The sequence below is a fragment of the Artibeus jamaicensis genome, unplaced genomic scaffold (assembly GCF_021234435.1).
Source record: "Artibeus jamaicensis isolate MK-2021 breed Jamaican fruit bat unplaced genomic scaffold, CSHL_Jam_final contig_781, whole genome shotgun sequence".
NCBI classification, from domain to species: domain Eukaryota; kingdom Metazoa; phylum Chordata; class Mammalia; order Chiroptera; family Phyllostomidae; genus Artibeus; species Artibeus jamaicensis.
Genome location: NW_026521968.1, coordinates 7561809 through 7585310, shown reverse-complemented (window position 1 = coordinate 7585310; position 23502 = coordinate 7561809). Strand labels below are relative to the sequence as shown.

The 23502-nt window shown below is 45.6% G+C and overlaps 1 protein-coding gene across 1 annotated transcript in view; it reads left to right on the top strand.

The window, feature by feature from the left end:
* DNAH2 (dynein axonemal heavy chain 2) overlaps positions 1 to 23502 on the top strand; it is a 113055-nt gene that overhangs the window by 66536 nt on the left and 23017 nt on the right. Inside the window, exons 41-64 of the mRNA XM_037151148.2 lie at positions 3101 to 3319; positions 3560 to 3677; positions 3882 to 4018; positions 4578 to 4715; positions 4804 to 4962; positions 6263 to 6415; positions 6612 to 6703; positions 7048 to 7246; positions 7403 to 7627; positions 8733 to 8837; positions 9584 to 9772; positions 9979 to 10064; positions 10202 to 10332; positions 10463 to 10612; positions 10963 to 11130; positions 11393 to 11553; positions 11819 to 11958; positions 13341 to 13473; positions 13578 to 13717; positions 15313 to 15523; positions 15726 to 15842; positions 15985 to 16126; positions 16814 to 16983; positions 17152 to 17268. Of these exons, the coding sequence (XP_037007043.2) occupies positions 3101 to 3319; positions 3560 to 3677; positions 3882 to 4018; positions 4578 to 4715; positions 4804 to 4962; positions 6263 to 6415; positions 6612 to 6703; positions 7048 to 7246; positions 7403 to 7627; positions 8733 to 8837; positions 9584 to 9772; positions 9979 to 10064; positions 10202 to 10332; positions 10463 to 10612; positions 10963 to 11130; positions 11393 to 11553; positions 11819 to 11958; positions 13341 to 13473; positions 13578 to 13717; positions 15313 to 15523; positions 15726 to 15842; positions 15985 to 16126; positions 16814 to 16983; positions 17152 to 17268 (3600 nt within the window). The remainder of the gene's footprint in view (positions 1 to 3100; positions 3320 to 3559; positions 3678 to 3881; positions 4019 to 4577; positions 4716 to 4803; positions 4963 to 6262; positions 6416 to 6611; positions 6704 to 7047; positions 7247 to 7402; positions 7628 to 8732; positions 8838 to 9583; positions 9773 to 9978; positions 10065 to 10201; positions 10333 to 10462; positions 10613 to 10962; positions 11131 to 11392; positions 11554 to 11818; positions 11959 to 13340; positions 13474 to 13577; positions 13718 to 15312; positions 15524 to 15725; positions 15843 to 15984; positions 16127 to 16813; positions 16984 to 17151; positions 17269 to 23502) is intronic.

The window sequence follows — 23502 nt, the reverse complement described above, 5'->3', positions numbered from 1 at the left end:
CAAAAGATATAACAATTCTAAATTTGTATACACTTAATAATGTAACTATAAAATAGATAAAACAAGATTGACAGAACTAAAAGGAGAAACTCATAAAAATTACAATCCTTATGAGAAATCTTTATATACTTCTCTCAGAAATTGATGAAGCAAGCAGATCAAAAAATCCATAAAGATACAGAATGGAATGCTTTTAACAGATTTGACTTGACACATACAGAACATTTTATGCAGCAACTGCACTAACATAATCTCCTCAAGCGTGCATGGAACTTCTACCAAAACTGACCATGTGCTGGTTATTAAGTATAGGTCTTATAAATTTCAAATGATTGAAAAGTATACAGAGCATGATCTCTAATCATGATAGAATTAAACTAGGGATCAATAATGAAATATAATTTTTAAAGCCCAAATGTTTGGAAATTAGGCAATATGATTCTAAATAACTCATGGGTCAAAGAAGAAATTAGAAAATATTTTAAACAGAGACTTCCGCCAAGATGGAGGTGTAGGTGGAACCACCTTGCCTCTGTGCACAACCAAATCTACGAACAACTATTTTTAACAACAATAAACACAACCAAGCCACACAGAAAATCGACAATACGGAGTCCAAAGACAACTAAATGCTCAGCTAAACCGGTAAGAGGAGCGAAGCCAGCAGCGGAGCAGGTTGGCAAGAAAAAATCCCCGGACAGGTGGTGCGCGAATGGGTGGTGCACGAGCAGCCGAAGGCGCAGATCGCGGGCTAGCTACGGGAGCACACAGGGAAGAGGCGCAGCGGGCAGTATGCGGTCGTTGGAGCATCTGCGTGCGGATAAACCAGTGAGGAGGGGAGCCTGCTCGAGGCAGCAGGCTCGCACAATTCTGATTGGATAAACAGGCCCGGGGCGAGTGGTGTGACTGGACGGACTGGGCTAGTGGAGAGGACCGCTATTGCTCCCTCTCTGACCACGCCCCCACACACAGCGTCACAAACCAGCGACCTGGGTTGCCCATCCTGGTAAACAATTAAGGCTTCGCTCCGCTTACTTAATGGCGCGAATAGACCAAAAATGGCTCTAGAACAACTCAGAGCCCCAGAACCGATCGATCTAAGCGATGAATAAATAGCCAATCTTTCAGATGCACAGTTCAAAACACTGGTTATCAGGATCCTTACAGAACTGGTTGATTTTAGTCACAAATTAGAGAAACATATGGAAGCTAAACTAATTGAAATGAATGGTAATACAAAGGAAACCAATAGTAATGGAAAAGAGATTGGGACTCAAATCAATGGAGTGGACCAGAAGGAAGAAAAAAATGATCAAACAGAAAAGAATGAAGAAACAAGAATTCAAAAATATGAGGAGAAGCTTAGGAACCTCCAGGACATCTTTAAACGTTCCAACATCCGAATTATAGGGGTACCAGAAGGGGAAGAGTCACGAGTGGAAACCTTATTTGAACAAATAATAAAAGAGAACTTCCCCATTCTGGCAGAGGAAATAGACTTCCAGGAAATCCAGGAAGCTCAGAGAGTCCCAAAGAACTTGGACCCAAGGAGGAACACACCAAGGCACATCATCATTACATTAGCCAAGATGAAAATGAAGGAGAGAATCCTAGAAGCAGCAAGAGCTAAGGGGACAGTCACCTACAAAGGAGTTCCCATCAGACTGTCAGCGGATTTCTCAAAAGACACCTTACAGGCAAGAAGGGGCTGGAAAGAAGTATTCCAAGTCATGAAAACCAAAGACCTACAACCAAGATTGCTCTATCCAGCAAAGTTTTCATTTAGAATGGAAGGACAGATAAAGTACTTCTCAGATAAGACCAAATTCAAGGAGTTCATCATCACCAAGCCCTTATTATATGAAATGTTAAAGGGACTTACCTAAGAAAAAGAAGATAAAAAAGATGAACAGTGAAAGGACAGCAAACTCACAGTTATTAACAACCACACCTAAAACAAAAGCAAACTAAGAGGACAGCTAGATCAGGAGCAGAACCATAGAAATGAAGATCACATGGAGGGTTAGCAACAGGGGAGTAGGAGGAGGAGAAGGGGGGAGAAGGTACAGAAAATAAGTAGCATAGACAGTAGATAGAAAATAGATAGGGGGGAGGGTAAGAATAGTAGGGGAAATACAGAATCTAAAGAATTCGAGACACGTGTTCATGAACTAAATGGGGAAATGGTGGGGGAGGGGTATGCAGGGTGGAGGGGAATGGAGGGGGGGAATAGAACAAATGTAATAGCATAATCAATAAAAAAGTTAAAAAAATATTTTAAACAGAATAAAAGGAAAAAGTGGCACCTTAAACTTGTGGCAGGATGATAAACATACACACACGTATCTAACAATGGAGCAGAGGTGTAATAGCCACAACGAGGGGAGGGTATTTTAAGATTAAAAAATGAAGCAGGCAACAACCCAGATAGCGGAAGGAAGTGGTAGTGGTGAGGCCTCTTAGTGGTGTTGGAGAGATACAAGTCAAGATCTTGCTTCTATTTGAAATTATTTGGTTGCATTGGCTATATTTTTTAAAATGTCAGTATTCTGGGACTGATCCATTACGTGGTTCTGTAAGCATTTTTATCTTAGGTAATGATTTGCTTGATATCTAGTTCTCCTACCAGACTGAGCTCTGAAGTAGGATGAACTCTCCTTTGTTCTTACTACCCAACACTCTGCTTGACACATAATATAGAGGCTTAATAAAAATTTGTTGAGTAATGTTAGAAAAATGTGTCCGGCACATGTCAGACATTGTGTTTTATGCTGACTATTTTATCTAATACAACAACCGTATGAGAAGAGTTACCATAATTGCTCCTATTTAACAGATGAGGAAACAGAGACTAAGAGAGGTGACTGACATTCACATGGCTGAAAGTTGGGGACCCAGGCTGGCTGACTGCAGAGCCCAGTCTCTTAACTCTGCCATTGGTCAGCCACCCAGGGAATGAACAATTGCCAGAGTGCAAAGGGTCCTGGTGCTATTTTTTAAACAGTTGGAACATTATCTTCCAAAAGCATTGGGGAGATTTGAAAGTCCTTTGCAGTCCTCTTCCTTTCTCTTCTACTTCCTGTATTTCCCCTTCTTTCAGCTGCAGGAGACCATCGAACATGAGATTCGAGAAATGGGCCTGCAGATTACACCATTCACCCTCACCAAGGTCCTCCAATTGTATGAAACCAAGAGCTCCCGCCACTCCACCATGATCGTGGGCTGTACAGGCAGCAGCAAGACTACAGCATGGCGAATTCTCCAGTCCTCCTTGTCCTCCCTGTGCCGCTCTGGAGACCCCAACTTCAACATCGTTAGGGTATGGGGTTGGGAACGTGAAATCACTGGCAGAGATTTTAGTAGGAGGAAGATGGTGGAGGCTGGGGGCAGGGATGCATAGGTGTCAGGAGGGCAGTACAGGCCAGGAGGCAGTGCCTGGGTCCAAGGGGGCCTAGGAGAGATGAGGGAGAGAAGGACAAATGCAAATCCCTGGATTTAAGGGAGCTCTTAGGATTTGTGTCTGCCAGCAGGTCGAAACTCCTTCCTGTGTCATTTTTAGGAGTTTCCTCTGAACCCAAAGGCATTGTCCCTGGGGGAGCTGTATGGGGAATATGACCTTAATACTAATGAATGGACAGATGGCATCCTATCCAGCGTCATGAGGATGGCATGTGCAGGTACCCAAAGGATCGTGAGGTGGGGAGAGCAGATGCCTCAGTCTCCTGTGGGGTGGGGCATTCTGGGTATGGAAAGCTCAATTTGGAAGAAAAATGCGTGGAGAATGCCGAGGTATAAGGATGCATGGGCTGATGTCTGTGAGGAGATGAGTGTGGAGGGCCCTAGGTGCTAAAGCTCTGGTTTCCTTATCACCTTCTACTAAGATGAGAAACCAGATGAGAAGTGGATACTTTTTGATGGTCCTGTGGACACACTGTGGATTGAGAGCATGAACTCTGTCATGGATGATAACAAGGTGTTGACCCTCATCAATGGAGAGCGCATTGCGCTGCCTGAGCAGGTACAGGGGTACCTTGACTACCGAGGCCCTGCAGATGTGGAAGCTGGAGGGCATGAGGCAGGGCTAAGGGCAAGAGCAGGGGGATCTTCAGGGAAGAGGAAGTTCTATAGCAGAACACTGAGGAGGAGGATCACTGCATTTAGGGGAACCTGTGACGAAAGAAAAAATGCCTGTCTACCATGGCTATGGAGAACAACAGTATGGAAAAGAACCTTGTGTACTCAGAAGTACTGTGTAGATGGGGAGCAGCCCTCCTCGTGCTCATTTCCACTGACACAGGAGGGAGGCCCTTCACTTGTGCACTTGGGATTATGAATTCATAGGCTGTAAAATCCACCCTTTTCCACCCACTCAAACAATGCAAGAGAGAGAGTAGCTTTTTTTTAAAAATAAAGATAACCTTGAATGAGTTCTGATTTCTTTTAATAAGCAAATCATTTGTAAACCTTAGGTCTTTATTCATCCTGTCACAATTGGTACTTGGCAGAGACATCTAGGGGCACCAGAGTTCTGGGCAGGGAGGAGTAAAAAACAAGGTTCTGACAAAGTATATCCTTAGGTGTCTCTGCTGTTTGAAGTGGAGAACTTGGCGGTGGCCTCTCCAGCCACTGTGTCTCGCTGTGGGATGGTATACACTGACTATGCGGACCTGGGCTGGAAGCCCTATGTTCAGTCATGGCTAGAGAAGAGGCCAAAGGTATGAAGGGAACTGAGGAGAGGGAAGGTACCAGCATAGACTATGGGACATAAGAATGAATAAAAAGTCCCTTAATATTCAACTCCAGGCTGAGGTAGAGCCCCTTCAACGCATGTTTGAGAAATTTATCAACAAGATGCTGACCTTCAAGAAGGACAATTGCAATGAACTGGTACCCCTACCTGAATACAGTGGAATCATCTCGCTCTGCAAGCTGTACTCATCCCTGGCCACTCCAGAGAATGGGGTAAGGGGGACCAGAGCAGGGCCAGGCAGGAAGGGCTTATGACTTCCCGGGACAACTTCAGGGAAATAGCATGTCTGAGACACAAGTTGAATGCCTGGCTTGAGAGGAACAGAGACTACCAGGGAAGGCTACGTTGACCATGGAGGCAGTGAGGGGGGCGTGCGCGTGCATGTGCATGCTGGAAGGTCAAAGTAAAGTCTCTAAACTGGATATTATACACAGTGGGGCTCACTATAATTTCCTCTTTATATTTTGGGAACTAAGGATAATTCATGTGGTTTCTCATTTTTTAAAATATGTTTTCCCACATAGTTGGATCTCTTTATTTTATTTTTTAAAGATTTTATTTATTTATCTTTAGAGGGGAAAGAGAGAGGGAGAGAAACATCAATGTATGGTTGCCTTTTGTCTGTCCCCTGCTGGGAAATAGCCTGCAGGGAACTGGCCTGCAACCCAGGCATGTGCCCTGACTGGGAATCAAACCAGTGACCCTTTGGTTGGCAGGCTGGCACTCAATCCACTGAGCCACACCAGCCAGGGCATAAATTTTAATTTTTAATTGCTCATGTAACTTTTGAATCTAGTTTCCTTTCTAAAAATTACAATTTTTTTTGTACAAAGTTAAAGTTGTTTCTGATCACTTTCCCCCTCTCAGTCCTGGTCTACTTTCCTCTCCACACAAGTAACTACAATAGTGTTTTTGTTTGTAAGTATCATTCCAGACCTATTAAAAATGCACATTTACAAACAAGCCCATAGATACCTATAGAAAATGTGATATTTACGAAATGTACCATGTACTATATACCATACTTGCAATATGCTTATTAAATCAACAATATGTGTTTGAGCTCTAGACTGCCACATGCAGATTAACTTCATTGTTTTTAACTGCTATATAATATTCCATGGTAAAACATGACATTTTACTTTTTCATTCCTCTACTGGTGGATGTTTAGGTTATCTACAATTTTTTACAGTTACAAAGAAGTCACCACAAATGTCCCTGGACCTGTCTCCTTGAGCACCTGTGGGCACTTCTGCAGGGTAGACACGGTGTGGCTAGGTCCCTGCCATGTCTTTATAACTTAGTAGTGAAGAAACTCGTGGCCACTTCTGGGCTACAAGGAGTTTCAAGTTTATCTAAATGTTTTAGATTTAGTTTTATCTATACCCATATGATTTTCCAAACAGAACCAGGAAGGGATGAAAACTTTAAGCCATTGTGATGATCTGCTAAAGTAGACCCCTCCATTTCTTATAGAGTGTGAGTATTTCCCGTTGTCTTTTTCCATCCAGGTGAACCCAGCTGACAGTGACAACTATGTCTCTATGGTAGAGCTGACTTTCGTGTTCAGCATGATCTGGTCTGTGTGTGCCTCTGTGGATGAGGAAGGCCGCAAGAAGATTGACAGTTACCTCCGAGAGATTGAGGGCACTTTTCCTAATAAGGTCAGGGACCCCAAACCAGCTGTCCTGTTTTTCCTCTTTTTCCAGAACCCACCTCTTCCCTGATCCTCAGCCTCTTCTCAGGTTTCAACCTGCCAGCCCAGCTCTCTTCTTTCCCCAGTGGTCTGTGAGCGCCTTTTTCTGGGCAGGGGAGAGCTAAAGGAAGGCTTTGGTAACCTGACACACATTTCCTCTTCAGGATACAGTGTATGAATATTTTGTGGACCCCAAGATGAGAAGCTGGACATCGTTTGAAGATAAGCTCCCTAAAAGTTGGCGCTACCCCTCAAAGTGAGAGCCAGGCCTTGGTGGTGGTTTAGATTTGGGGCTGCAGTTGGTGGGAGATGTGGCGAGAGAGCTGGGGCTAGAAGCAAAAGTGAGAAAGGAGAGGGCGGCTCTCAGAGCAGAGAGGACTCTTGAGTACAGGAAGTAAGATCGAGAGGATATGGGACTGGGGCCTCAGGAGAAGGCCTGATCCCCCGGCTCCCAAGCCCCGCTGGGCCCTACAGGTGGCAGAGTTGGCAATTAGAGAGTGGTGATGTCAGAGGAAGGTAAATTCTGCAAGGCAGAATGAAGGGGGACTTAGAAAGGAGCAGGCCAATGATCCTTGAGACACAATTCCTTTTCCTCCCTAGTTGCCCCTTCTATAAGATTATGGTGCCCACTGTCGACACTGTTCGCTACAACCACCTGGTGAGCACCTTGGTGGCCAATCAGATTCCTGTCCTGCTGGTGGGTCCTGTGGGGACTGGGAAAACCTCCATCGCCCAGAGTGTTCTGCAGTCCTTACCCTCCAGCCAGTGGTCAGTGCTCACTGTCAACATGTCTGCACAGGTGTGTTACAGGACCCAGGGGTCAGGCAGCCCACACCCCACTCTCTCCCTGCCTTTTCTGTTCTGTCTTGGGATCCCAGTCCCTGACTGACACTGTTCTATAACTCCATATTTCTCTTGAGTGACACGAGCATTCATTCTGTACCTTTTTGACCAGACCACATCCAATAATGTGCAGAGCATCATTGAGAGCAGGGTGGAGAAGCGAACCAAAGGTGTCTATGTGCCATTTGGGGGCAAAAGCATGATCACCTTTATGGATGACCTAAATATGCCAGCTAAGGACACATTTGGGTCTCAGCCACCCCTGGAGCTGATTCGCCTCTGGATTGACTATGGCTTCTGGTATGATCGTTTGAAGCAGACCATCAAGTACATTCGAGTAAGCATCTGGGGTGCTTGTTCTCTGTTCCTTCCTGTGATAGGTTCAGTCCCCCCTCCACTGGATGCAGGGATGGAATCCTGTACTCTGATGTTCCTTCCACACAGGAGTATCCCGCCTTTTTCAGGACTGAGATAACTGGCTCCTAAGTTACTGATTCCTATTATAACTCTCCTCATTGACCCTGCCCAAAGGATACTGTCCTCTAATTTCCACTCCCTTGTCAGGCTTCTTATACTGTGCTCACATGCTAACCCTGATGCCATGCCACCCAGACATGTCTAGGTGCCCAGAGTCTATAACTCCCCTCTCCAGCCCTTCTCTGTCTCCCATTTGTGCAGTGACCTCCCCTGTAATATCAGTTCTCCCCTCCCAACCCAGGATCCGGGCAATTCCCCTCAGTCCTGGCTCTTCTCCCATGGGATTCTGAGCATCTTGTTTGTTTCTTTGCCCTGAGTCAAGGGGCAGCAGCAATTTCAGCCTCATTTCTGGGGTGCCCATGTCTCTGGCACTCAGGGTCAAAAAGTCACCTAATAATTAATATATTCATATATTCCTGAGAATATATACATGTATACATGTGGATAGATATATACATTAAAAAGGAAAAAAGGTCTAGCTTATTTAAGCAAATGTTGGTTTTTAACTTACTTCTATTTTCTAATTTGGGTACATGGATTATAATGATGAAATAAAAGTAAAATACATTACTTTAATAATCCTTTAAAAAAAAACTGCTCCTATTCCCTTTTCCCCCTTGACCTTTCCCTGCCCCCATTACTTCCTGCTCCTTCCTGCTGACTCTTTTTTCTTTTTTCTACTTTCATTGTCAGAGATAATTGTGGTTCCGATCAATGCTTTGTTTCTGTGTATAAATGTAAGAAAGTGTCTCATGAACTCATTTCTATTTTCAGTGTTATATATTTGAGCTGTGAATATTTTTACTTTTTTCTTTTAAAAATAATTCTTCCTGCTGATTCCGTCCCTGTCCCTCTTCCTACTTGTCCCTCTGTGTACTCTCTTCCTCCTGGCTCCTTTTACATCTTCCCTGTTTCTGTGCCTCCTCTCACCCCCTCTCCCCATCCGGCTTGTCTTTGCTCTCCAGGACATGTTCCTGATGGCTGCCATGGGCCCTCCCGGGGGTGGACGGACTGTCATCTCCCCTAGACTGCAGAGTCGCTTCAACATCATCAACATGACCTTCCCCACAGTGAGGGCAACTGGGTCTGGCAGAGGGGGGACTATAGAAGGCAAAACCATCTGTGTCCTAGAAAATGAGGGGGCAGGTCAGGGAGGGAGCTCAGAGCTTCCCTGAGCAGAGCTGCATACAGGAAGCTGTATTCTATGGAGGGGAGGCTGCCATCTGCAGGAGCCTTTGCTTCTCCTGAGCGAGGAGAGCTGCAGGATGGAAGTGTAGCCTGCTGGCTCTGGAATGGGTAGCCTCACTGTCCCAGCAGGCAGAGAGTGCAGGGGCCCCACATAGGCTAAGAAAGGTAAATACTACAAAGCTGACAGATGAGAGCATTGCCAGGTGTAGAGTGAGGCAAACGAGGTACTCAAAGGTGCCAAAAAAAAATTCAGTAGTCAAGATCAATAATATTTTAATGCATTTTTAAAAGTAAGCCCAAAATTTCATTGTGAACAAAATACAGACCTTTTAAATAGATACGAGATTGGAACGGTACCATACTGAGCCATATTGGAGCCTGAGTAAAAGAGAAAAATTGATAATGCTAATTCTATTTTATTGAAATGTTGGTATTTGTTCATCATAGATATTTAGTATTAATTTTGATTTTTAACATTGCATTAAAATGGTATTTCTCTTGATTTCTGAGGGGGTTTTTTGGTGCCCCTTAAATTCTGCCCCCAAGATGAATGCTTCACTCCACCCTTGTCCCAGGCCTGGATAAAAGGCCAGAGCCCACGAAAGTGAATCAGAGGGTCTGTTTCTAGGAGTCTCAGATCATCCGAATATTTGGCACCATGATCAATCAGAAGCTTCAGGACTTTGAGGAAGAGGTGAAGCCCATTGGGAATGTGGTGACTGAGGCCACCTTAGAGGTGTACAACACTGTGGTCCAGCGTTTCCTGCCCACACCTGCCAAGATCCACTACCTCTTCAACCTTCGAGACATCTCCAAGGTAAAACCCAGCTGACCTGGTCCCTGTGCTTGGTACAGCCTCTGTACAGGCATTCTTTTCTCAGAGTAAGCCTTGGAGCTCAGTAGCACTCCATAAACCCCAAATCACCACTATCCTCCAATGCTGTGTTCTCTGGCCTTAACTTTAAAATTTCTGAAGGAATTCCCTTTCCTCCCTCCACCCCACTAGCCATGCCTCTTCTCCAGGTATTTCAGGGCATGCTTAGAGCCAACAAGGACTTCCACGATACCAAGTCCAGCATCACACGGCTCTGGATCCATGAATGTTTCAGGTGAGATGCTGTGCCCCTCCATATCCAGGCTTCAGCAGCTTTGCTCCAAGCCCTGCCTCTACCTCACCTGGATGCTCCTTTTCCCAGGGCCATTTTTCTTCTTATTCCCAGATCTCACCCCAACTTCCTCCCAACAGAGTCTTTTCTGACCGACTGGTCGATGCAGCGGACACAGAAGCCTTTGTGGTCATCTTAAGTGACAAACTCGGCTCTTTCTTTGACCTTACATTTCATAATCTTTGTCCCAACAAACGTTCTCCTATCTTTGGTGAGTTGGGAGCTGTGGCTAGAGACTCTTTGGGTCGAGCATGGAGCCCTGGTGCTTAGGGCCCTTTTTGGAAGTTGTTGGGAGGAAGACTAGGCACTTGAGACTCTGACCCCCTCTTTTGATCACCCAGGAGACTTCATGAGGGAGCCCAAGGTATATGAAGACCTGACTGATCTGACAGTACTGAAGACAGCCATGGAGACAGCTCTAAATGAGTACAATCTGTCACCTGCTGTTGTGCCGATGTATCTAGTGCTCTTCCGAGAGGCGATTGAACACAGTGAGTATTTCCTATTCCCATCCCCTTCCCCAGCATCCCAATTATAATGCATTTCCAAGGAAATAGGGATTCCTTCCCAGGTCTCTCCCTGAAGTCACCTTTCTCCTTGGTTCCAGATGCCTTTGTGGCAATGAGTGGGGCTTTTCCTTGACAGTGGTGTTTAACAGACCACCACAGGGTGGAGGTTAAAAGTTGAATTGCCACCAGGGCTTCAGACACTAACCTCTTTCTACATCGCTTGGTCCCTGTATTGCAGTTTCAGGCATTCCAGTCCCTAGTCTAGGGCCTGGTGATCCCCTGAGGTTGCTCAGCCAACTTATTGTTCTTGTTTCCCATCTCCCAACCCCCAGTCACACGGATTGTGCGGGTCATTGGACAGCCTCGGGGCAACATGCTCTTGGTGGGCATTGGGGGAAGTGGGCGCCAGAGTCTGGCCCGGTTGGCCTCATCCATCTGCGAGTACATCACCTTCCAGATTGAAGTCACCAAGCATTATCGGAAGCAAGAGTTCCGAGAGGGTATGGCTGGGTTTCTGAAAGATAAAAGGGTTTGGTGCTAGGAGTAAAAGATCAAGTGCCTGACTTTCTGTGATGGTAAGAGAGAGGAGGGATAAGAGCCAGATAACAAGCTGTGCCAGGCCCATGTGGGGTAGAGAATGGTGGTGTGTAGGTGTTGAAAGCTGGAGTAGGGTGCCTAAATCTTAGAAAAGGAATAAGAGATGGGCTAGTGAATCTGAAGAGTCTGTCTGTTCCCTTTTCCTCCTTTTCTTATCTGGTCCAGATATCAAGCGTCTGTACCATCAGGCTGGTGTAGAACTCAAGGCAACATCCTTCCTTTTTGCGGACACCCAGATTGCTGATGAATCATTCCTAGAGGATATTAACAACATCCTCAGCTCGGGCGAGGTCCCCAATCTCTACAAAACTGATGAGTTTGAAGAAGTATGATTCCTTCCATGCCCTCGACCAGCTGGTTCTTGGACCTTCCTGATTAACCCCTGGAGAAGCCCAGATCCCGGAATATGCTGTGGTGCCCCCTCTGTCCATCCCCCATTAGGTGGAAGAGCTGTTCCTCTTCTACCTCGAGGGGCGCTGTTGGGTGGAGCTGGTTTAACACCCACATGCTGTCAGCTCAGCCTCTCCTGCTCTCCGCTCTGGTTCAGCCATTGCAGCCACAGCCCTCTGACCTTTTGTGGTTTCTGTGCAGATCCAGACACAAATCATAGACCAAGCCCGTGCAGAACAAGTGCCAGAGTCCTCGGACAGCCTCTTTGCCTACCTCATTGAGCGTGTGCGCAACAACCTGCATATCATTCTCTGTCTCAGCCCCGTGGGCGACCCCTTCAGGTAACTACTGTTATGTAGCCTTCTCCCTCCTTCCCTGTGTTAGCCCAGCTGTCTTGACAGGGGTCTCCCCCTCTTTGGCCTCCCCTGTCTTCTGCAAATGAGTTCCATGGATAGTGCCAGTCTCTACACCCCTAACGCCTCATCTCCTTTCCATAGACCTTGCCTTTTTTCAAGAATTTTCTTCTGTTTACATAGTTTTCACCCCTGCTTGGTGTAACTAGATTGGTTGGTTTCTTTTAGTGGGTGGAGGGGCTAAGAAGGGTGGTATTTCTGTTTTTTTTTTTTAATTTTTAATTGTGGCAAAAACTGCATAATATAAAATTTACCATCTTTTTTCTGGCTGGTGTGGCTCAGGGGATTAAGCACCAGTCTGTGAACCAAAGGGTTGCCAGTTCACTTCCCAGCTGGGGAACGTGCCTGGGTTGCCAGCGGGGTTCCCAGTGAGGGACACAGGAGAGGCAGCCACACATTGATGTTTCTCTTCCTGTCTTTCTCCCTCCCTTCTCCTCTGTTTAAAAATAAAATAAATAAAATCTTTAAAACAATTTACCATATTAGCCATTTTTAAGTGTACAGCTCAGTAGTATAATGCATATTCACATTGCTGTACAACAGATCTCTAGAACTTCCTCATCTTGCAGAATTGAAATTCCACACCCGTTGAATAACTACCCATTTCTCCCATTTTCCCATCTCCTGGCAACCACCATTCTATTTTCTGTTTCTGTGATATCTCATATAAATGAGATCATATAGTATTTGTCTTTTTGTGAATTGCTTAGTTCACTCAGCATAACATCTTCAAGGTTATTTCATTTTGTAGCATGTGTCCGAATTTCCTTCCTTTTTAAGGCTGAATAATATTCCATTATACATACAGACCACATTTTATTTTTCCACTCTTGGTATGACTAGATTTTTTAAAGCATCAGAGAGTAGGAGGGAGTCTGAACTTTCACAAGAGGCAATGTGGGTTACCATTTTGCTTATTTTTATAGTTATGGTATATGGTGCATTTGCCACGTACCAGGCACTGTACTAAGTATTTTACATGTGTCACCTCATGGAACCTCCTAATAACCTCAGTTAGTATGCTTGGCTATTCACATTTTAAACATGAGGAAGCTGACATTTAAAAGGTTAGATCGCGTGCCCAAGATCCACACCCAGGAGATGTGGAATTGGGTCTTTCTGCCCCCAGAACCTGTTTCTAAATACTTCACTGAACTAGTTCTGAGGGGAGCGGAATCTGGACAAGGAGCTACAGGAGCATGAGGATGGGGAACTTAGGTCCCTAGAGTGCAGGTAGCCCTGTGACAAAGCCAGTGACTGGAGGCTGACTCTGTGAATGGACTTAACCGCCTCTCAAAACCTCTCACCAGGAACTGGATCCGCCAGTACCCAGCCTTGGTGAACTGCACCACCATCAACTGGTTCTCGGAGTGGCCCCGGGAAGCCCTGCTGGAGGTGGCTGAGAAGTACCTCACGGGCGTAGACCTGGGAACGCAGGAGAATGTGAGGCCCTCCTCCGGTGTCTCACCACACTCCCTGAGCTCTCTTCCATTGCCATTCTCCATCTGTCATCACCCTCTGTAATATCCTTTTTCTTTTGGCCTCAGATCCAGAGGAAGGTGGCCCAGATCTTTGTCACCATGCACTGGTCAGTGGCTCAGTATTCCCAGAAGATGCTGTTGGAACTGAGAAGATACAACTATGTCACCCCCACCAACTACCTGGAACTTGTGTCTGGATATAAGAAGTATGAAGGAGTAATGGATGTGGAGGGCCAGGGAGCTTGATGTCTTTTGAGGGCAATTACTGAAACAAGATAGTGGAAAATATCCAGGAGCTGGCCAAGGGGACTGGCTCTAGGGCCCAGATGCTAATGTGGAATGGCAGAGGTACAATAGGTCTTAATTTTGCCCAGGAAGTTAATAAAAGAGAGAAGGACCTTTCGGGGATGTGGCTGTCTCTAGAGCCCTCTTCACACTCTCTTTGTCCTTATTTTCTGGAATGGTGTTTTTTTCTCCAACTATGATATGATGTGACACTGCTGTATGTACCCATAATATATGCACCCAGTCCTCTCATCTCTGCCTGTAACATCTAGACTTTCCACCATTCCTAAGAATTATATACTTATTCACTAAGTTGTATTGATTATCTTTTTATGTGCACAACACAACAGTCATTTGCTTTGAGGGAATAAGAAAAATGTAAAAAAACCCCTTCATTTATTGGATTCAGTATTTTTTAAAGGATTTTATTTTATTTATTTTTAGAGAGGGGAAGGGAGGAAGAAAGAGAAAAACAATGTTTGGTTGCCTCTTGTGCACCTCCTACTGGGGACCTGGCCTGCAACCCAGGCGTGTGCCCTGACTGGGAATCTAACCAGCGATCCTTTGGTTCGCCGGCTGGCACTCAATACCCTGAGCCACACCAGCCAGGGCGGAGTCAGTATTTTAATCAAAATGAAGAAAAAGCCATTTGTAATAATAATGCTAGTCAACATTTAGTTATTTATTTAATATGTATTTTTGACTAGATTTTTAAGAGCATCAGAAAGTGGGAGGAAGACAGAACTTGTACAGACACAGGCACTATGGGTTACCCTTGCCCAGTATGTGCCAGGCACTATTTTAGATATAATACACCAGTTAACAAGATAAAGCCCTTGCCTTCCCTGGGTCATAGACTTACATTCTGTTTATTATTTGCTAGTTATCATACTAAGCCCTTTACATGCATTTTCTTATTTAGTCCAGAAAACAATCCAGTCATTTATTTATTTATTTATTGCCTTGGGCAATGTTAAAACTTTTTTAATGAGTTGCTAACACTTAAAACTTGGGAGCCTTAGAAAAATTCAGGTTTCCAACTTCTCTCTTAAATCAGAAATTTTGGCAATACTGAGCTTACATTCATTCCCACACGAAAAAAAAAAAAAAAAACCACGTGAAAAAACAAAAACTCAACCAGACTAGGGATAAAGGATGGCTATTCCCCGGGACAGGTTTGTGTTTCCTGGTTCACTGTAGCCCTCTGCCTGCTGCACACTGGGGGCAGTGGAAGATTCTCAAGCAGGGAAATGGTGGGGCGAAAACAGTGTCTAGCAAGCTGATATTGACAGTGGTGCATAGGATAAATAGGGGATGAAAATCCGGAAGCACAAAGACTAGTTGGGAAACTGTTGGCAATGATCCAGGAAGAAAATACTAAAAACCTGACCAGGGTGGTTGTGTCAACAGAAAGGAAGACAGGGACCTGAGACACACAGGGAAGGGAGACTGTATAGGAACTCCCCTTTCTGGGAGTCCAGCCTCTCTGGGCACCTAATTCTACTTTGTCCCCCAGGCTGCTGGCGGAGAAGCGGCAGGAGCTGCTGGACCAGGCCACTAAGCTGCGGACAGGATTGTTTAAGATTGATGAAACAAGGGAAAAGGTGGAAGTGATGTCGCTGGAGCTGGAAGATGCCAAGAAAAAGGTGGCTGAGTTCCAGAAACAGTGCGAGGAATACCTCGTCATCATTGTACAGCAGAAGCGAGAAGCAGATGAACAGCAGAAGGTGGGGGTCCTGCCCCTCAACTCCCCTCTACCAGCAGCACCCATTGGCCAGAGGCTTCTGGTCTCTGTCAGTTACTCTGTTGGGATGCCTATTCCACTCCTCAAATTTTCGTTAGCTTTATCTTTCCTCATTACCACCAACATTGTCACCCTTACCTTTGCCCAAAGCAAAGACAAAACCCTTACCCTCTTTCCACCTGTAGGCCGTCACAGCCCATAGTGAGAAGATTGCAATTGAAGAAGTCAAGTGCCAGGCACTGGCTGACAATGCTCAGAAGGATCTAGAAGAGGCATTGCCAGCCCTGGAAGAGGCCATGAGGGTATTAGGGTGGGAAGGCTCAGGGAAGGGCCTCAAAGTCCCTGGGGGCGTGGGAAGAAGAGCTGGGTCCTGTCCCCATAAAGTCTCTTCTTGCTACCTGAGTTGACTCTAGCTCTGCTGCCTAAGTAAATCCCTTTCCCCAGGCCCTGGAGTCTTTGAACAAGAAGGATATAGGAGAGATCAAGTCCTATGGACGGCCCCCCGCCCAGGTGGAGATGGTGATGCAGGCAGTCATGATTCTTCGAGGCAATGAGCCCACTTGGGTGGAGGCCAAGAGGCAGCTAGGTGAGCTAAAGAACCAGGAGATAATTAACAGCAATTCACCCAACACTTCTTATTAATCATGTGCTGTGTGTCAGGCACTCAGAGAGACAGAGATGAATGAGGCATTGTACTGACCCTCGAGCATAGAGCCTAGTGGAAAAGAGAAGACATAAATATCAGTTAAGATTCTTTGGTCGTAACAGAAAACAACTTATCTTAATTTGAGCTGAAACAAAGGGGGGGTTGTTATAAAGATAAAGGAATATATCTAAGAATCCAAGAGCAGGAATGCCTTTGCTATCCCTGCCCGGCACCACCCCCGCCCCCACCCCCATCCCCCCCCGCCAAAAAAGGCAAGAATCAGAAAATAGAAAACAAGAGTCTTGCTATTTCATTCTTGTGGTTTTCTCTGCTTCGAGTTCTCTTGGTAGAATATAGCCTGCAAGCCTGAAAGAATGATGTGTGGGGTGGTTCAGATTAAGGTGTTCAAGGTAAGTGATGGGGGATGAGGTTGGGAGGGTCCTGGGGCCTGCAAGGTTCTAGAGAAGGAAGCAAGGGCAGCAGAAGAAACTTGGCTGAAGGCAGGTATTCTGGCCTTGGGAACAAGCCCAGGGAAATCATGGCTGTGTCTAAGCAGTAGAGGTGCAAGCTGGAAAATGAGGGTGGGCTTAGACCTTCTGGCTGAGGCCCCTGATTTTTATCCCACAGGGGAACAGAATTTTATCAAATCACTGATCCACTTTGATAAAGACAATATCTCAGATAAGGTTCTCAAGAAGATCGGGGCCTACTGTGCCCAGCCTGACTTCCAGCCTGACATCATTGGCCGAGTCTCACTTGCTGCCAAGTCCCTCTGTATGTGGGTACGGGCCATGGAGGTAAGCAAGGGTGGGGTGGGGCGGGGCAGGTGGGGAGCAGTGATGGAGCCTGGGAAGAGGACGATGCACACAGGAGAAAGCTGGGGGAATGGAAGACCCAGGTGGGAAGGACTGCTCATGGGTGAGTGCATGGGTGGGTGAAACCACAGCCTGGCTGTCTCCCTGCAGTTGTATGGGAGGCTGTATCGGGTGGTGGAGCCCAAGCGGATTCGAATGAATGCTGCATTGGCCCAGCTTCAGGAGAAGCAAGCAGCGCTGGCTGAGGCCCAGGAGAAGCTGCGGGAGGTGAGCCTCCTACCAGTCTTTTCCGCTGTGGTCCCCCTCCCTGATTTCTGGGATGCTTTGTTACCATTCATCTTTCCCCAAATAATTCTTTTCCCCTCTCTCTTCTAGTCCTGTCTGCCTCCCACTCTATGCCCTGTTTAGATGGGCTGCCTCTGGCTGGGAAAGCTAAGCTGACTGCAGAGGGTTACAAAGGCACAGAGGGCACTGTCCCTGAGGAGCCCTTGCACAGACTTGGGAGGGGGCTGTCTATGTCATGGCCTTTTCCAGGGATATGGGCCCTGAGATATTAACTGATGAAATCTGAGTGGCAAATCGGTCCTTGCTGGGAAGGGCACTGTGGAATAGGGCAAGGGTGCTGACATCACTGCTGCAGACCAGAAGAATGTGGCCTGAGCGTGTCTGAGCGAGTACTTGGGAGGGACCAGGTCATCCCAGAAGTAGAAGTACTGACTTACTGTGAACAGTCTAGACAACCCAGAGGGTGGTTTTCCATAAGACATGTGCACAAAGAACTCTCCAACAAGGCAGGGTGTAAAGTGCTATTATCAAGAGTTCGAAATTCTTCTAGTCTGTCATTTAGTTTTTCTATCATTGATTTAATCGGTAATACAATCACATGGTTTGAAATTCAAAAAGTACAAAAGAGCATCCGGTAAGAAGCCTCCTTCACACTTCCTGCTGTCTAGCCACTACTCCTTTCCCTTGCAAACAACCAATATTACAAATTCTTGTTTTGCTATCCAGGGCTGTTCTACACTTACATACACATATATTTTTTTACTTTTACATCAAACACACACTTTTGTACCTTCCTATCTTATTGGTCTGTATATTGAAGATTGTTTCATATTGGTACATAAGAGCTTCTGTTTCCTTTTTACCACATCATGATATTAGAGTGGATGGCTGTACCATCATTTATTTAAAACCATTCCCTTTGTGATGGATGTATTCATGGATTCCAATTTCTTGATCTACACTTGTCCTCAAACTTTGTTGATACTATCTTTAACTATAGAGAAGTTTTAAATTTTATGTAACCAAAGCTGGTTATACTGTTTCAAAATGTTTTAACCAAAACCAGCTATAGAGACCAGCCATGTCCAGATCCGACATCCTCAAATTGGATGAGGAGCCTGAGGTTTAGAGAGATTAAGTGGCCTGCTTGTTCCTAACAGACCTGGGCTAGAACCTGAATTTCCTGATCCCAAGGCTGCTGCCACTACAGTTCATCCTGGTCTTTTCCTGCCACAGCATCTTTGCTGTTCAGAGTGAAGATGCCCTGGAGACCTCTTCTGATTGGGTTTGTGCAGAGTCTGCCAGGCTAGGGCGAGTGGGCTTCCATCTGCATGCGCTCCTCCATGGCCCCATTCCTGCCGCCACTGTCACTTCCCAACCTCTCATGAAACCTTCACTCTTCTCTCCTTTTCAAACATGAATAAACACAGGTGTGGCAATCCATTTGGAAAGGTTTCTCACCTCTGGATGAACATACCCTGAGCCAAGTAATTAGGGACTGTTTCCTTTCTATTTAAAAAATGGGGACTTCCACCAAGATGGAGGCATAGGTGGATGTGCCATGCCTTCTCACACAACCAAGTTTAGAGACAACGAAATATTAGCAACAGAAAACACAGCCAGAACACAGAAAATTGAACTTTTCGGAAGTCCGTTAACAACAAATTCTTCAGCCTGACCGGTAAGGAGCGAAACCAGCAGCTGGTGAGGGGTTGCACAGGAGGACTCGGTCAGACGGACTCAGGCGCGGAATCGAGGTGCAGGGTTGGACCTAGTGAGCCACCGAGCCGGCAGTAGAGGGCGCCGCCATTTCCCCGCTCTGACCACGCCCCCACATACAGCCTCACAACCCAGCGACCTGGGAGTCCAAGGCACCGCTTCTTACACTTAAAGGGCCAGAACAGACCAAAAAATGTCACAAGTTCTCAAAGCCCCAGAGCCCATAGATCTAAGCGATGAAGAAATAGCAAAACTCTCAGACGCACAGTTTAAAACACTGGTCATCAGGATCCTCACAGAACTGGTTGATTATACCGACAAATTAGACAAATATATGAAGGCGAAACTAATTGAAATGAATGGAATTGCACAGGACACCAATAGCAATGAAAAGGAAACTGGGACTCAAATCAGTGGAGTGGACCAGAAGAAAGCAAATAATGGCCAAACAGAGAAGAGTCAGGAAGCAAGAATTCAAAGAAATGAGGAGAGTCTTAGGAACCTCCAGGACATCTTTAAATGCTCCAACATCCGAATTATAGGGGTACCAGAAGGGGGAAAGGAACAGCTGCCAGTGGAAAACTTATTTGAACAAATAATAAAGGAGAATTTCCCCAATCTGGCAAAGGAAATAGACTTCCAGGAAATCCAGGAAGCTCAGAGAGTCCCAAAGAACTTGGACCCAAGAAGGAACACACCAAGGCACATCATAATTACATTAGCCAAGATGAAAATGAAGGAGAGAATCCTAGAAGCAGCAAGAGATAAGGGGACAGTCACCTACAAAGGAGTCCCCATCAGACTGTCAGCAGATTTCTCAAAAGAGACCTTACAGGCAAGAAGGGGCTGGAAAGAGGTATTCCAAGTCATGAAATCCAAAGACCTACAACCAAGATTGCTCTATCCAGAAAAACTTTCATTTAGAATGGAAGGACAGATAAAGTACTTCTCAGATAAGATCAAATTCAAGGAGTTCATCATCACCAAGCCCTTATTATATGAAATGTTAAAGGGACTTATCTAAGAAAAAGAAGTTAAAGAAACATGAACAGTGAAAGGACAACAAACTCACAGTTATTAACACCTAAAACGAAAGCAAACTAAAAGGACAGCTAGATCAGGAGTGGAAACATAGAAATGAAGATCTCAAGGAGGGTTAGCAACAGGGGAGTGGGAGGAGGAGATGGGGGGAGACGGTACAGAAAATAAGTAGCATAGAGAGTAGATAGAAAATAGATGGGGGGGCAAGAATAGCATGGGAAATATAGAATCTAAAGGACTTGAGACACATGGTCATAAACTAAAGGGGCGGTAATGGTGGGGATGGGGGGGTAGGGTGGAGGGGAATGAAGATGAAGGGGGGAATAGAACAACTGTAACAGCATAATCAATAAAAAAATTTAAAAAATAATAAAAAAAATAAAAAATGGGACCTCTGGGGTCAGCTGCCAACAACGTCCTTCATTAGACAAATATTTACAGAGTACCCAATGTTAGGTCTCTTGATAAGCCCCAAGTGATAGGAGTAAGAAAACAGGAAACCAACATTTCTCCTTTGTTACTATGACAAAGGCTGTGATGAATGAGCCAAATGTACCTCTTAATGGAACTCAGAATCAGGCACCTTACTCATCCACTTGTGGAGAGCACTGTGCTGATGCTGGACTCCACCCCAGGCCAAGTAAGTATGAATCTCTGGTCCTCAGAGATTCTTAGAGCTGGGAAATTGGCATTTTGAAAGCTTTCTTGTCAGAGCTAGAGGTGGGAAAGCCTGTACATAGCTCTAGGGCCCAGAGGTCTGGAGGGAGGCTCAGAGCCCAGCTGTATTGCATATCAACCCAAATCTTGAGTTAATAGTTTTAACCAATACTCCCTTGTTTGGGGCCCTGAGAATATATTTTCCACAGGCTGGATTCTGACATGCAGCAGGGGTTATGGACCACTGGCTTAGAAATTGCCCCAGAAGGCCCTGACATGGGTCAGGACAGAATCTGAATCTACTTCAAGACAATTATATATTCAAGGTTGAAAATTCACTTTCCTATTTCCCATCCCAAGTTATGTTACATTATTCAACATTGTATATCAGAGGTTATGTAGTAAGATTAAATGATAGTACTAAAATGCTGCAATAATACTGCTACACAAAAATTCCACCAATTTGAATATAACCCTTCAGGAGAAATTAAATTTCAAAGAGTAAATCTTTTGGTAAACTAAAGCCCAAATAAATTAAAATCTGAAATCGAATTATCTTGCTTTTATGAGTTAAAAATCTAGAAGCTAACATTAAGTTCTAGTCCCCAACCCATACTTCCCCATTTCTTATTCTGCTCAGCCTCAGCTGAGGGCTTCCCAGGAGCTGGGTCTTCATTTCCTTACATCACACCAGGGCTGACACTCCCTGGATGCAGTTCCTGCAGGACTTCAGAAGCTATACTAGTTCAAAATCAAGTCTCTCATGACAATTAAAAAGAATTCAAGGACTTTTATAAGGCATTCAAGACTTCCAGATAAAAATGATGTTCCCAGAAACCAGTTATTAATGCTCCAAAGAACATAGTAGAAACTCAGTGGTATTTTTAGGGATGAGGATACATGGAGAGAATCTTGGTTTTAGCTTCACCAGAATTTCAGTCATCTGGAAACCATGACTTGTGAACTTAAACTAAATTGGGAGAAACTTCCAGCAATAGATTAAGAGATATAATGCAGGACTTCCGTCAAGATGGAGGGATAGGTGGAAACATTGTGCCTCCTCGCACAACCAAGTTTAAAGACAACAAAGCTCTAGTAACAAAAACGCAGCCAAAATACAGAAAATTGAACTATATGGAAGTCCAACAACAACGAATCATTCAGCCAGACCAGTAAGAGGGGTGGAGCCAGCAGTGGAGCAGGGTCAGGCAAGAAAGATCCCCCGACCCAGGTGCTCAGGCAGCTGTGGGTGGATCCCAAGTGTGGGGTAACAAAGGGCGGACCCAGTGAGGGCGCAAGGCGGCAGGCTGACCACAGTCACAGATTTTCACGCAGATAAACCAGCGAAGGAGCAAGCAGTGAGATAGACTGCGCAGGCCCCAGTGGTGGGAAGCAGCAGAGGGGACCGCTATTGCCCCTCTTTGACCCCGCCCCCACATACAGCGTCACAACTCAGCACCCTGGGTAGCCCTGCCCTGGTGAACACCTAAGTCTCTGCTCCTCATACATAACAGGTGTGAACAGACCAAAACGTGGCTCAAGAAGAACTCAAAGCCCCAGAGCCAATAACTCTAAGTGACCAAGAAATAGCAACCTACCGATGCACAGTTCAAAACACTGGTGATCAGGATGCTCACAGAACTGGTTGATTTTAGTAACAAATTAGAGGAACAAATGAAGGCTAAACTAATTGAAATGAAGGGAAATGCACAGGAAACCAATAGTGATGGAAAGGAAACTGGGACTCAAATCAAGGGAGTGGACCAGAAGGAAGAAAAAAATGACCAAACAGAAAAGGATGAAGAAACAAGAATTCAAGACTTAATCGGACTTCCGCCAAGATGGAGGCATAGGTGGAGATGAATTGCTTTCTCACACAACCAAGTTTAGAGACAACTAAATATTAGCAACAAAAAACAGTCAGAACACAGAAAATTGAACTTTTCGGAAGTCTGTTAACAACAAATTCTTCAGCCTGACCAGTAAGAGGGGCGAAACCAGCAGCAGGCAGAGCGGGGTTGCACAGGAAAACTCGGTCAGATGGACTCAGGCGCGCGGAACCCAGGTGCAGGGTTGCAACGGGTGGACCTAGTGAGCGACCCAGCGAGAGACCGCGGGGAAACAGCGAGGGAGCAGGGCCTAGATTTCACTGTGGTCATGCATCGTCCCAGACAGACCAGTGAGGGAGTGGGTGGTTAGACGGGACCCAGCAGGCCCCAGCAGGCCCCAGCGGCAAGCGGCAGCAGAGGGCACCGCCACTTCCCCGCTCTGACCACGCCCCCACATATAGCATCATAACCCGGCGACCTGAGTGGCCCGGCCCTGGTGAACCACCTAAGGCTCTGCTCCTCACCCAGCAGTGTGAAACAGCAAAGGGGGCCGCCATTTCCCAGCTATGACCACGCCCCCACATACAGCGTCACAACCCAGCCACCTGGGAGTCCAAGGCTCCTCTACTTAACGGGTCGCAAACAGACCAAAAATGGCTCAAGAAGATCTCAAAGCCCCAGAGCCTATAAATCTAAGCTATGAAGAAATAGCAAAACTCTCAGACGCACAGTTTAAAACACTGGTGATCAGGATGCTCACAGATCTAGTTGATTATAGCCATAAATTAGGGAAACATATGAAGGCGAAACTAGTTGAAATAAATGGAATTGCACAGGAAACCAATAGCGATGAGAAGGAAACTGGGACTCAAATCAAGGGAGTGGACCAGAAAAAAGCAAATAATGGCCAAACAGAAAAGAGTCAAGAAGCAAGAATTCAAAAAAATGAGGAGATACTTAGGAACCTCCA